Here is a 13,191-nt window from a genome sequence, read left to right as displayed (position 1 = left end):
CAAGGAGAAGTTATACTTAAGTGTATCTATTTTTAAACCAATATAGTGGTACAAACTCTGTGTGTAGACAGCCCCTCTGTTTGTTAGATGTCTAAAATTTATTTAGAACAATGTAAAATTCATGCTCTGAAGCTACGAAAATTTTGGCTTGGATAAATCAGTATTTAGGACAGTTTTCTCCATTGAGAGATCATGCTACAATCTAAAGCGTTTTGCCTCAGAAATAAGAGCATTCCACACAATCTCAACTTCTATGATCGGCATAATGTGAAAGTTAGATTTTCACACTATGACCAAACAGATAAATTATCTGCATATCTTTTATTATCTACTTGTACAGTACTTAGCACAACAGAATCCTCATTATTAATATTCATTATTTGTACTGTAGTAGCACCTCGATTGTTACCCTCAGTTCAGGATTCCATTATAGTAGACATTGGATCAACAGACCACCTCACCTGCCCCAGAGAAGAGGCCCATGACACATAAGGTGCATCTACACCGCACACCCTTACCTCAAAATAAGCTACACAATTTGCACAATGAGAATTGCATAGCTTATTTTGAAGTAATTTCAGAATAAAGCGGAATTCCAAAACATCCCTTAAACCTCTGGAGCGAGGATTACAGGGACACTGGAATAGCGCACCATTATTTTGAAATCTATTTCAAAATAATGGGCACACTCAAAAGACATGGAATAGCTATTTTGTCAGCTCCTCCTCCCCAACATGCCTTGCTCACTGGGCACCCGAACCCTGCACTTATCTGCACCTTTCTCTCCCTCCCACCAGTTTTGGAGGAGCTGTGAATTGCTTGATTCGTACTCTGTCCCCTCTCCTCCCTCTCCCTTCCAGAGCTGGAATGTAGTGAATCAGTGCTCTCTCATCATAACCATCATGAAATGAAAGTAATCAATGAATATAGTACTAGTAAAGGTAATGACTCTTTATATTTTTTTTGTAGCATTAAGATCCATGACCTGTCAGAACTGAAGGAAATGTATGCTATAATAAACCTGGATGATGAAAATAAAGGTATGATCAAGTTTTCAATGCTGACATGTTTTGCCAAATCATATAAAACAGAATTTTATTTATATTGACAAGTTGTTTAGAAGAGAGACAGTATAGACAATATTTATTGAATAGCACTCTAAATATAGACTGTGGTTAACTCCTTCCTTTCCAATATGTATGTATTATGAGATGGTCTATTTGCCAAACTGGATATTTAATGTAGCTTTTTTTGTGGGAGAGGGGAGGATTTTAAAAATTGCTGAGATTCTGTTTTTCAAAAATAGTTGATTGTCCACTGTTTTTCAGTCCATAGCATGTAATATTCAAATTACTAAAATAATTTAGTGTTTATTTTTTCCCATTTTGCATTGTGGTTTATTTTTCTGAGTGGCATGTTCTTGTGCTAAGAGCATGTATTGGGTCTATTCTATTCTAATCCTGATTACTTTCAGAGTATTGAAATGAGACTACATCTCTGGAGCTGGAGTCCTGTGTTTCTCTTATTTCAATACTCAATTCATTTATTGTGAATTTTGAAGTAATTCCTTCTAAAACTAATACCAGAATAGCAGGTTGTGATCTATGATAAACTATTTTTGTTCTGTTTTACATACTTTTTATACTTCAGTGCAAAGAGTTGAAAAATATTCTTAAATAATGAAATCAGGTCAGGGTTTCTTTTTAAAAACAATAGAATGGCTTGTAGGTTTCACTGAAAATCAAGTAGGCTTTTTTTGTTGTTGTGAAAGCTTGTCAATATTTTAGGCCTTGATCACCTGGCTTGGACAGATGATGGGCAGTTGTTGGCAGTATCTACACAAAGAGGCTCGCTCCATGTCTTCTTGACAAAGCTTCCAATCCTTGGAGACACTTGCAGCACACGTGTTGCATACCTCACTTCTCTTCTTGAAGTTACTGTGGTCAATCATGTTGAAAAAGTATGCCATTTTATTAATTTTTCACTTAATTTAGATGTAACTTTTAAGTAAGCAGTAACAATGTGGCAAATGAGTGTGATTTCCTTATAGGAGCTACCAATCACAGTTTCTGTTGAAGTGGAGCCAAACTTTGTTGCTGTAGGTCTTTATCATTTGGCTGTAGGAATGAACAATCGTGCTTGGTTTTATGCACTTGGAGAGAATAGTAAGTATAACTGTAATTTTCTCATTTTAGAGTACAGTATTTTATCATCCATTATCTGCTAAATATAGATCCATTTTCTAAAACAGGTGGTTTTTTTTAACACTTCTAATATCCTGACTAATGCAAGGTGTTGTTATTGTATAATCTCATGTGACACTAAGATTCAGGACAGCACATTGGATTCCCAGAATTTGGATTAGTACAATCAAGACATAGTGGAAGCAATTAGAATAAAAATTCAGGGTTTGAAGGGTTAGATGAAGCCTTTTGTTATTTATGTCATCAGGCCATGCTGCCTAGAAGTTGCCACCAACTGAAGGTTGTTTGGCTTATGTGCAATTTAATTAGGAGAGAAGCCATAAACATGGAGACTCAACTTGTTTTCAAATTTCTTGAGGTGTTCTTTTTAGAACAGGGTTTAGATGGGTTGGTGGAGCAGGGTGAAAAAGCTTGTACTACACCTTTTTTTTAGGCATCACACTTAAATCTCAAGTATTTATCAATCCAGGATCTTTTGTGAACAAAAAGATCGCTCTAAAGAGAAAAAAGTCCACCATTAGTCATAGATGAATATAATTGTAGATTAGTGAAATTGCATCGGGAAAGAGGGCCCCCTTTAATCCTTAGTAACGTAAAGATGTGACTATGAGAAAGCAGTCTCCCATGTTTCTATCAAGGCTTCCTTCTACTTCTCCTCTTTATACTCCCTTGCCGCCTTATTATTAGTAGTAGTAATTCCTAATAATCTAAGGTAATACGGTCACAAAATGCACCATGCACAATTAATTTTTCCCCTCTGCATTAAATTTTGTAGGTGTAAAAAAGCTTAAAGACATGGAGTATCTGGGGACAGTAGCCAGCATGTCTCTCAATTCTGACTATGCCGCTGCACTTTTTGAGGGTAAAGTCCAGTTGCATATGGTAAGCATACAGAAGATCTGGAACTCTAAAAGGACAGCTAAAGTGGCAGTAGACAGAGAGAAATTGTAAGTCCTAATGATAGTAAGATTGGTTAGAGTGGAAATTAGGTGCTGAGTGGGTAGGTAGATGTAACTAACCAACATAAAAGTTAAAAACCTTACAAGAAAGTATTTTGGTAGCAAACATGAGAACCACAACTGAGTTATGTGTGGCTTGCCAAAGTGTAAATTCTGTCTTGTATAAGAAAAAAGTGCTAGCTTATGAACTGATTAATAGCTTTCTTTGGAAATTCTGTATGGTGCTTTAGGGAGCAGCTAGTGGTTTGTAAGTTGTACATATGAGAGGACAAATCTGAGCTGATTATATCCAATAAGGCAGTGGTCCCCAACCTTTTGGGGCTTCCGCACGCCCAGGGGCTTGGGCTGCGCATGCGCTGGGTGCCCAGGGTGTAATAATGGCTCAGGCCAGCCCGGGTAACTAGGCGGGCGCACATAAATGCCCCAGCAGGCGCCATTGCGCCCACGGGCACTGCCTTGGGGACCACTGCAATAAGGTAATGCCTTGCTGTCAGTTTCATAAAAACAAAATTCATTAATATCTTGCTAGTGGTAGTGTAGTGGTTTGTTTTGATTATTTTTATACTTTAGATAGAAGGTGATGGTTTGGATGCTCAGGAAGAACGAGAGACTCGACTTTTCCCAACTGTGGATGATAAATGTCGAATCTTGTGCCATGCTCTTACTGGTGATTTCCTCATCTATGGTACAGATGTAAGTACTTTGCTTGTTTCAAATTTTTCTTACATTCAGTAAGTGGTTTTTTTTTTTTTTTGATAACTTACACTGTTTTTCTTCCTAAAGTAAACATAAAGTGTATGGTTCTGATATGTAGTGTACCTTGACTTACTTTGTATGCAAGCTGTTTTTAAGCACAGACAAAATTTCAGCCAGCTTCCTTAATTATCTAGGTCTCTGTGATGCAATTGCACTGGAACATTACAATAGTTCAGTTATTTATGGTTGATGCTCAGCGTCATAGCTTAAGGCCAACTCCTGCTTTCGTTGAAGACAAAACTGCATTAGCAAAACTGCTAATGAATTTAATATTATTTATTTGTTTTATAGTGGTGCCAAAGGGCATCAATCAAGGATCAGGCCCTCATCGTGCTAGGAGCCTTATAGACCTCCAAGGGAAAAAATAGTCCCTACTATAAAGATCTAATAATCTAGGTTATTTTGTGATAACTACATAGGAGTTGTCATCTGCCATGTGCCATCCTCTGTACAAACATAAAGGCATGGTGCCTGCCTCAAACAGCTCACAGTTTAAAGTGGTAAAGAGTGTATGGTTCTTAAAGGACACATTAGCACCCCGAAGACAGGATAAACCAAAATGGAATACCATTAGAGTAACTCCATCAAAATGAATTACCTCAAATATGTTTACATTATAGCTGCTTGTGTGGTAATAGTATTCTGAGTGAGCTATTATTTATTATTAGACAGGTATTATTCAGTATTTCTACATTGAAGACTGGCAATATGTGAATGAATATCGGCATCCTGTCAGTGTCAGAAAAATCTTTCCAGACTCCAGTGGAACCAGATTGGTTTTCATTGATGACAAAAGTGAAGGCTTTCTGTATTGCCCAGTAAGTCAATTCATGACATTAATTCCACTTTAATTACAAGCAGAGTTGTCTGTACGTTATTTCTACAGTGTGGTTTGTTTTATCACAGCATAAAGAAACGTGCCGATTGGCACGTATTTGTCATACACCCTCTGCCCCCAAAAAAGTAAGCTGACAGAGAGAGGGACATAGAAGTTGCTAGACTGATCAGTCTAAGCTTGCCTTTGGCAAAAATTTCTTCTTAATCTCAGGCAGTTGGTTTATGTACTGTTTATATATATATATATATATTTATAATTACTTAAGTAATCTAAAGTTACTATGTATTTTCTCATTTTCAGTTTTAATGTTTCATGTTCTAAAACTGTTTCATGACCCCTTCTGGACCACTTACTCCTTTTCTATCTTTTTTGAGATGGGTGACCAGAACTGCACACACTATTCTGTGTGTCTTATTAGCTTTCTACTCAGTAAGTAATTTATACTACTATTTTTCTAGGTAAATGATGGTGTTCATGAGATCCCAAATTTTCCACCAACTATTAAAGGCATCCTGTGGGAAAATTGGCCAATAGATAAAGATGTATTTGCTGCTTATGATGATGATAAAGTGTATACTTATGTCTTCCATAAGGATACCATACAAGGTACTGTAAATAATTAATAGTTAATTAGTTATCTGACATTTTATGGCAGTTAGTTAGAACATGTTAACATTATTTAAATATTACATTTTAATTAGTATGTTCATGTGAACTCGCTGCATGTGTGTAATAGTACTGCTACTGGTAAGTATTGTCAGCCAAAACACAAGCAGGTTTATCCACACAGTTCTCACAAAGCGTTTCAGTCCTGACCTGCAGATTTCCTGCTATTCTAGGTTGTGGCCTCTCCCAGAGGCTTCATGTAGATGTTAAACAGCTTAGGGGACAAGATGTAGCCTTGCTGGACCTCGTAGCACAATCGCCACGAGGTTGAATAGCCTACCTCCCCTTTTCTCCCAAACAGAAAATGCCCAAAAGCACTCCCCCCTACAGTTTTTAAAGGAACATATTAGTTGTTGGTCAAAGTCTTAATGACTTTTCATTCCCTATTGGCTTAGAAGTTACAAATTAAATGCCCAAAGATTGTTAGCCTGTCAGAACACAAGATATGGGTTATGGACTCTAGGACCTGTGAAGAGGGGCAAGACTGAGCTTTCAATACTTTCTGTTAAGCAAGGAGTTGTTTTTTTTTGAGGTGGGGGGGGTTCCTCTTTTGATACTACTTAGATATGGGCAGATGTATGTCCTGTAGTATAAATGTTAAAATGTATTTAATTTTATAAACATGTACTCTCTGAAATTTACAGCGGTTACATGTTTAACCAGTGGGGATGTGGGGAGGAGCCGGTGCTTCCATCCATACCAGCTCCCTCCTCTGTATCAGAGTTCAGGAGGGCTTAAAAGCTGGCTCTTGCCTTCCCCACCCCTGCCTCTGATACACAGGCAGCAGTGGGAGCAGCCTGTGTGTAACTATTAGGATTAACAGATAAGCCCAGGCTCATCCGTTAATCATGTAAACGGCTTCACATTCACATCCCTAATCTCCATTTACTTTTCTGAGTTGAGGTGTTTGTGACTGTGCTAACTGTAGTAGTAAACTATTAGTAAATATAGAAGAGTGCCTATGGTATGAGTTAGGGATGGGAACCTCTAGTCAACTATCCGATAAGCATTTACTTATCGGATAGTCAACAGACTAGTCGAGTAGTTGCTCCCCCCCCCCCCCCTTGCTGCCTCTATCAGAAATAGGCAACAAGGAAGGGGAGAAGAAGGGGTGCTTCAAAGTGACAGTGCCACGTGAAGTCTGGGGCCAGACCCTGGGCTCCATGTGGTGCTGCCGCTTTGAAATGCCACATGCAACCCCGAGGCCAGCTGGGAACTCGGACTGCACGCAACGTTGTCAAAGTGTCAATGCCACATGGATCCTGGGGTCGGGTGGAGGGTTAGAGTCCCCAGCTTGACCCCAGGCTCCATGCGCTACTTCTGCTTTGAAATGCCGCCTGTAGCCTGATGCTGGCAGGCAGTGTCTATGCCACTAATCTACAAGTGGATTTTGGGGTGCATTGTGCTCTGATATCAATTATCTGGCCTTTCACCACCCTTAGGCTGTGAGCCCATTCTGCAATAGCCCAGGCTTCAATCATGGCCTCCGTCCACAATGTGCTACTTCAGGAAATACGTAGAGCAGCCATGTGGAGTTAAATGTACGTTTTTGCTGTTCGTTGTGCCTTGGTGAAGTATTTGGTGAGGGATGTCTCCTTCAGGGCATGGCTGTCTTCCATTTATCTCTTCCATCTGCATCTTCACATCCTCCTATGACTTTAGTATCTTGTGTTAGTTACCCTCAATGGAATACAATAAGGACCATCATTTGAAGATGAGCAGTTTAAAAACCTGTAACTGGAGGTTCGTTGAGATGTTTGGCTCCTATTTGTATTATACTTCCTGCTCTCCTTCTTCTCTGCCACTGATCTACGGGATTTGCAGTGGAGAAAGAACTGGAGATGCAGTCAGTCTGCTCTACCCTTTATCTCTTCAGACAAAACCACAAGGTGAGTCAGGGCACATGTGCAGTTTAGTGGACACCACTTTCTAATTCTTCACTCCAGACCCATAGTGTGCCTGTATAAAACCTCAGTGTAATACAGAGAGGGATCACACAGCTCAAAGAACCTGTTACAGGTAGCCTCCTCTTTTCTGTCTTCATATCTTTCCCTCCTCTCATGCTTCCTAATGTTCTGGGTTTTTTTTACTGCTACTGCTTGTTGAGCAGATGTTTTCAAAAAACTATCAAGATCTTTCTTAAGTGGAAACCCTATCATTTTGTTTGCAGAACTGAGTGTTTTCCAATGTGCATAAGTTCATACTTATCCACATTAAATTTTAATCTACCATTTTGTGTCCCAATAACTCAAGTTAATAAGATCCCTTGTAACTTTTTGCAGTCTGCTTAGGACTTAACCGTGTGAGAAATTTTGAATTGTCTTTAAATTGTACCCCCTCACTGCTTACCCTTTTTTCCAGATCATTTATGAGTATGTTGAACAGCACAGGTTCCTATACAGATCTTTTAGATATCCCACTATTTACCCCTCTCCGTTGTGGAAACAGACCCTTTATTCCTATGTTTTGTTTCCTGTATCTAACCAGTTACTGATTCATGAGGGGACTTTTCCTTTTATTCCATGACAGCTAGTTTTCCTTAAAAGCCTTTGGGAACTTCAGTTTAAGATTATGAACTTAAGGTTTGGGACCTAGATAAAGGCATTCTGAAATTCCAAGTACACTATATCAATTGGATCACTCGTGTCAACACACTTGGTGACACTCTCAAAGAATTCTAATAGATTGGTGAGGCATGATTTTCTTTTTCAAATGCTATGATGAATCTTCCCCAACAATCAGGTTAATCAAAATGTTTCTGATAATTCTGGTCTTTAGTTTCAGCCGTTTGCTTAGTACTGAAGTTAGGCTTACTCGCCTATATTTACTAGGAGCCTTTTTAAAATTGACATTGCATTAGCTGTTCTACAGTCATCTATTACAGAGGCTAATTTAAGTGATAGGTTATATGCCATAATTCAGGGCTACTCAACATGTGGCCCATGGGCTGCATGCAGCGCTCGGCCTGTTTGTTTGTGGCCTGCGAGTCTGGTTTGGGTTTACATGGGGCTCAACATGCAGCCTGTGGGTGGGATCCTTTGAACATCGCCTCCACTGGAAATACAGGCTCTGCCCCCAGCTTCCTGGAGTCAGCCACTGATCAGTTTCAACAGTGGCTGAATCTCGAGCCTGGGACAGAACAGCTGGGCTGCCAGGTAGGTCCCTGCAGGACCAACCCGGCAGCACCCCAGCTGCTCTACCCCAGGGTCCACAACAAAAGCCTGGTCTGCTGGCGGGGGGGGGTGCACTAGCTGCCTCCCCCCCCCCCCAGCAGACGAGGGACACCGGGAGCAAAGCCGTAGCGGCAGCGGGGTGCCGCGCCTCTGAGGCTTTGCTCTGGCAAAGCCTCAGAGGCACGGGACCCCGCCGCCGCTGCGGCTTTGCTCCCGGTGTCCCTGGTCTGCTGGAGACGGTCCCCAGCAGACCAGGGGCACCCGGAGCAGCTTTTCTCGCCCCGGAGGTCGAGGTGGCGGGACCGCTGCACTCTGGGCCGCGTAACTCGAGGACTGCCTGTACACTCCACAACAGCAGGGCGTCTCCCAGGCAGGGTGAACATTGAAAGATGCAAGCGGATGGGCTGGCTGGAACAGATGGGTACAAGGTGTCTATGTTCTAGCCGCCAAGGAGGAGATGCTAGAAACATTGTGGGAAATGCTTTGTATTCATGCCCATCAGTGTGAAAGAAGCTATTTGCATATATTTGTACATGTATGCAACCACATTTACATTGCAGCCCTTGGCATGTGCTGTGAGTATCATTATGGCACCAAGAGCTTCCACAGTTGAGTAGCCCTGCCATAGTTAATAGTTCTGCAATTTCATATTTGATTTCTATTGGGACTTATTACTGTTTAGTTTATCAGTTTGTTCCAAAACCCCCTCTATTGACATTTCAATCTGGGACAGTTCCTCAGACTTGTCACTTAACAAGAATGGCTCAGATGTGGGAATCTCCCTCTCATCCTCTGCAATGAAGACTGATGAAAAGAATTAATTTAATTTCTCTGCAGCAGTCTTGTCTGTCTTTAATACTCCACTAGCATCTATGTCATCCACTGATTGTTTGGCAAGCTTTCGGCTTCTGATTTAATTTTAAAATGCTCTTAGTTTTTTTCTTTTGCTAGTTGCTCTTGAAAATCGTTTTGGCATATATTTTTACACTTGGTATCTTCAGTAGATGATGAATGCCAAAATTAGAGATCTTGAATAGGTCAGATTGGTCCAGGTGTATGTAACGCTGTTGGATAAAAGAACAAACCTGTTGAGATTTTCAAAATAAGATTCCTTCACTCTTATATTTCTTAACTGTTCATAACTGCAACTGGCTGCTAAATATGTCATAATGTAGGAACATTTTAAATAACATTTTTTTCTGATTTCCTAATACAGGGTGTAAGGTTATTTTGGCAGGTGGCACCAAGGTTCCCTTTTCCCATAAACCATTGCTTTTGTATAATGGAGAATTAACCTGTCAGACTCAGAGTGGGAAAACAAACAATATCTATCTTAGTACTCATAGTTTCCTTGGCAATTTGAAAGACACTGGATTTAATGAGCTGAAAAAAATACTTACTCAGACTTTAATGTTGAAAAGGTAGGTCTGCTTTTTAATTATATTGATTTAATCATTTTCTTCTGTGATTGAAGCACACAACATATTGCACATGCTAGTATGCTAAAAATCCCATGCTGAATATTGATAAAATTTATATTAAACCATCATTCCATATAAGTGTTTAGTTTGTTTGGATAGCTGAGTAACACGTGATCCAATGATTTTTTTTTTCACTGTTAAGTAAGAGCCACACTAATCTATTCAAGAGCTGTTCAGGGCTCCACGATAGCTTCTCCCCCAAAACTGACAAAGTGCATGCCACCCCAGTCTCTCCAAGGGAGCAAAAACAGTACAATGGAAGGATAGTGCAAGGTGAGAAGTAAGCCAGAGAAAGAAAATAGTTTTTCTTAAGAAGACAGGTGGGGCAATTGAGGATAAACTGCAGGCCAGCATATTCATGTGGCCCTACTTTTTCCTGTCATGTGGCCCCTAACAATTTTCCCCAACCTAGAAATTAGTCAGTTCCCAGTTGCTCTCTACTTTTAAAGTTTATCAAGCTTTTTAGGTTTAAAAGAAAATATTATAAGAAAAGATATATTGAATGCAACTTTTACTTTGTTTTGTTTCACCCTGCATAGGTTTTCTGAAGCATGGGAGTTATGCAAACGTCTGAATGATCAATCTAGTTGGAATGAGCTTGCCAGAGCTTGCCTGCATCACATGGAATTGGAGTTTGCAGTACGTGTTTATCGGACCATTGCAAATGTTGGTATGGTGATGTCACTAGAGCAAATAAAGGTAACATTTAAAAGTAATTGTCAAATCTTTTTGTAAAAATATGAAAGATGAAGATTGCTGGAATTCTGGTGTTGTGTATTATATTATATCCATATCGGAGAGGGAGACTGTATATATTGAGGAGAAGTCAGAGCCATCTCTAGACAGTTTGATTTCAGATACTTACTGGAATCCCTCCTTAATTAATTTATTTGCCTTGAGAAACGTAGTACTATGTGCACATACTCTGTGGTGTATATATAACCTATGGTTTAGATCAGGTTTTGCACAAGATGACTGGAAGATAGCTAATGTAAGACCAATTTTTTCTAAAAGGTTCCTGAGGTGATCATAGCAATTACAGGCAGATACTCCTAACTCAGTTTGGTGGGGAAGCATCAACATGGTTTTTGTAAAAGAAAATCACGTGTCTCCAATCTATTAAATTCTTTGAGGGGGGTTCAACAAGAATGTGGACAATGGTGATTCAGAGGATATAGTGTATTTAGATTTTCAGAAAGCTTTGACAAGGTCCCGCACCAAAGGCTGTTAAGCAAAGTAAGCTATTGTAAGATGAGACAGAAGGTCCTCTCATGGATTAGGAACTGGTTAAAAGATAGGATAGGAAGAAATGGTCAGTTTTCATGCTGGAGAGAAGTAAATAGTGGTGTACCCCAGGGGTCTGTACTGGGACCAGTACTATTCAACTTTTTCATACATGATCTGGAAAAACGGATAAACAGTAAGGTGGCAAAATGTACCTACCTTGAGCAGTTTTGTATCCTCTGTAAGTCCAAAGCAGACTGTGAAGAGTTACAAAGGAATCTCATGGAACTTGGTGGCTGGGCAAAAAAATGAGAAGTGAAATTCTATGCGGATAAATGCATAGTAATACACATTGGAAAATTTCCCAGGCTGTCCTTACCCATGTTTGTGACTTGTGCAGCCCAGCATTGGCATCCCATCTTGTAGGGGAGCAATTGCCTCGTAAGTGGGTGCTGTGGGAGGAGGGGGGTTGCCAACTCTCTCAGACCAGATGGTCTCAACCAGGGGTCCCCAACCTTTCGGGGCTGCTGGACGTCCAGGGGCGGGGCCGCGCACGGACCGGGTGTCCAGGCCGGCACCAGCACTGCACATGTGCCATGTGCCTGGAGGCGGGGCTGCCCACATGCCCGGGGCCAGCACTGGGGGTGGGGCCGGCCCAGATCATTTGGCAGGCACACATAAATGCCCCGGCGGGCGCCATGGCGCCAGCAGGCACCACATTGGGGACCACTGGTCTAGACACCATTGACTGCAATTGTGTTCAGTCTGTCCGATCTTGGGAGAGTTGGCAATCATGGAGCAGTGCAGGAAGAGAGGTTCACCTACAGCCTCAAGAAAGAAGGTGGGAAGTGTGGGGGGCAGTGGGTGGTGTGGGCCAAAGGAGAGGAAGCAGTCGCACTGCTGTCCAGAGAGAAGCAGTGCTTTGAAAGCATGCCACTTCTCTTCATCTGCCAGCTGCCCCTCCTCTGGAATCTTCTGGACTGTGAGCATCATTCACCACCACCTGGTGAGCAGGGCTAGGCGCAGCTTGTGGGGTATTGGCTGTGGGATGGGGCTGGAGGGGGGGCATACCTAGGCCTACACAACCTATACAGCTGCATATGCCTAAGAAGGACTTGTGCCACACTATGAACACTGGCCATGTATAAATCACTTCAAAAGAGGAAGAGAGACCAACCCTGCCAGTGCCCCACATAACCTAGCTGTGCCTGACCTCATTCCAGGCCTTCACAATACGCGCAGAGTAACAGGTCACTGAGACACCAACAACCACAATACTAACAGTCATTAGCAACTCAGCCAGTGACCAGTGTCATCAAAACCACAGTTTTGAACCTTTTGATCAAGGGTTTGCATGACCTCCCCATTTTGCCTGCTATGCAGTACCCATTTGACTACAGCCTACACCATTTCCACCATGTGTACAGCTGATCACACAAGATTGCTGGGTCTTAGAGATAATCTTATTGGGCTACTCCATCCCATTCACTACCTCTCCTTCCCTCTGACTCTTGCCACCCCATTCAGCAGCTGCTGCAGGGCTCTGGCTCTAGCCCCATGCTCCAGGGGCCTGCTGCAGGGCTCTGGTCCCATACTCCAGGGAGCTGCTGTGGTGCCCCGGACCTGTGCTCCTGGAGGCTGCCGCAGGGCTCAGAAGTGAGCCCTGTGCCAACCCATGCTGCCAGGTGACTCCAGCCAGGCCCCGAGCTGCTAGAGGCTGCTGGAGGGCTCCAGCCCCGGTCTTCTGCTGCCGCCAGCTGGGCTGCTGACACTGTTGCCCCAGCCCATCTGGCCCTCCTGCCTGCCTTTAATCTTCTGGGCTCTCTGGTTCATGAGCATCCATGATTCTGCTGGATGACAGAAGTTGCCAGACTCGAGAGTACCAGTTTT

The 13,191-nt window shown here is 41.9% G+C and overlaps 1 protein-coding gene across 3 annotated transcripts in view; it reads left to right on the top strand.

The window, feature by feature from the left end:
• WDR19 (WD repeat domain 19) overlaps window positions 1-13,191 on the top strand; it is a 91,973-nt gene that overhangs the window by 30,293 nt on the left and 48,489 nt on the right. For all 3 annotated transcript variants that reach the window (XR_012904319.1, XM_014576749.3, XM_014576748.3), the window contains exons 10-18: window positions 970-1,040; window positions 1,788-1,960; window positions 2,051-2,165; window positions 2,980-3,086; window positions 3,734-3,856; window positions 4,588-4,737; window positions 5,216-5,363; window positions 9,813-10,017; window positions 10,617-10,776. Coding sequence is in view for 2 of the 3 variants with exons in the window: in XM_014576749.3 (XP_014432235.2) it covers window positions 970-1,040; window positions 1,788-1,960; window positions 2,051-2,165; window positions 2,980-3,086; window positions 3,734-3,856; window positions 4,588-4,737; window positions 5,216-5,363; window positions 9,813-10,017; window positions 10,617-10,776 (1,252 nt within the window). In the remaining variant the exon portion in view is untranslated. The remainder of the gene's footprint in view (window positions 1-969; window positions 1,041-1,787; window positions 1,961-2,050; window positions 2,166-2,979; window positions 3,087-3,733; window positions 3,857-4,587; window positions 4,738-5,215; window positions 5,364-9,812; window positions 10,018-10,616; window positions 10,777-13,191) is intronic.

The sequence above is a fragment of the Pelodiscus sinensis genome, chromosome 5, assembly GCF_049634645.1.
Source record: "Pelodiscus sinensis isolate JC-2024 chromosome 5, ASM4963464v1, whole genome shotgun sequence".
Taxonomy (NCBI): domain Eukaryota; kingdom Metazoa; phylum Chordata; order Testudines; family Trionychidae; genus Pelodiscus; species Pelodiscus sinensis.
The sequence above is the reverse complement of the archived record's forward strand: the minus strand, read 5'-3'. Positions and strand labels throughout refer to the sequence as shown.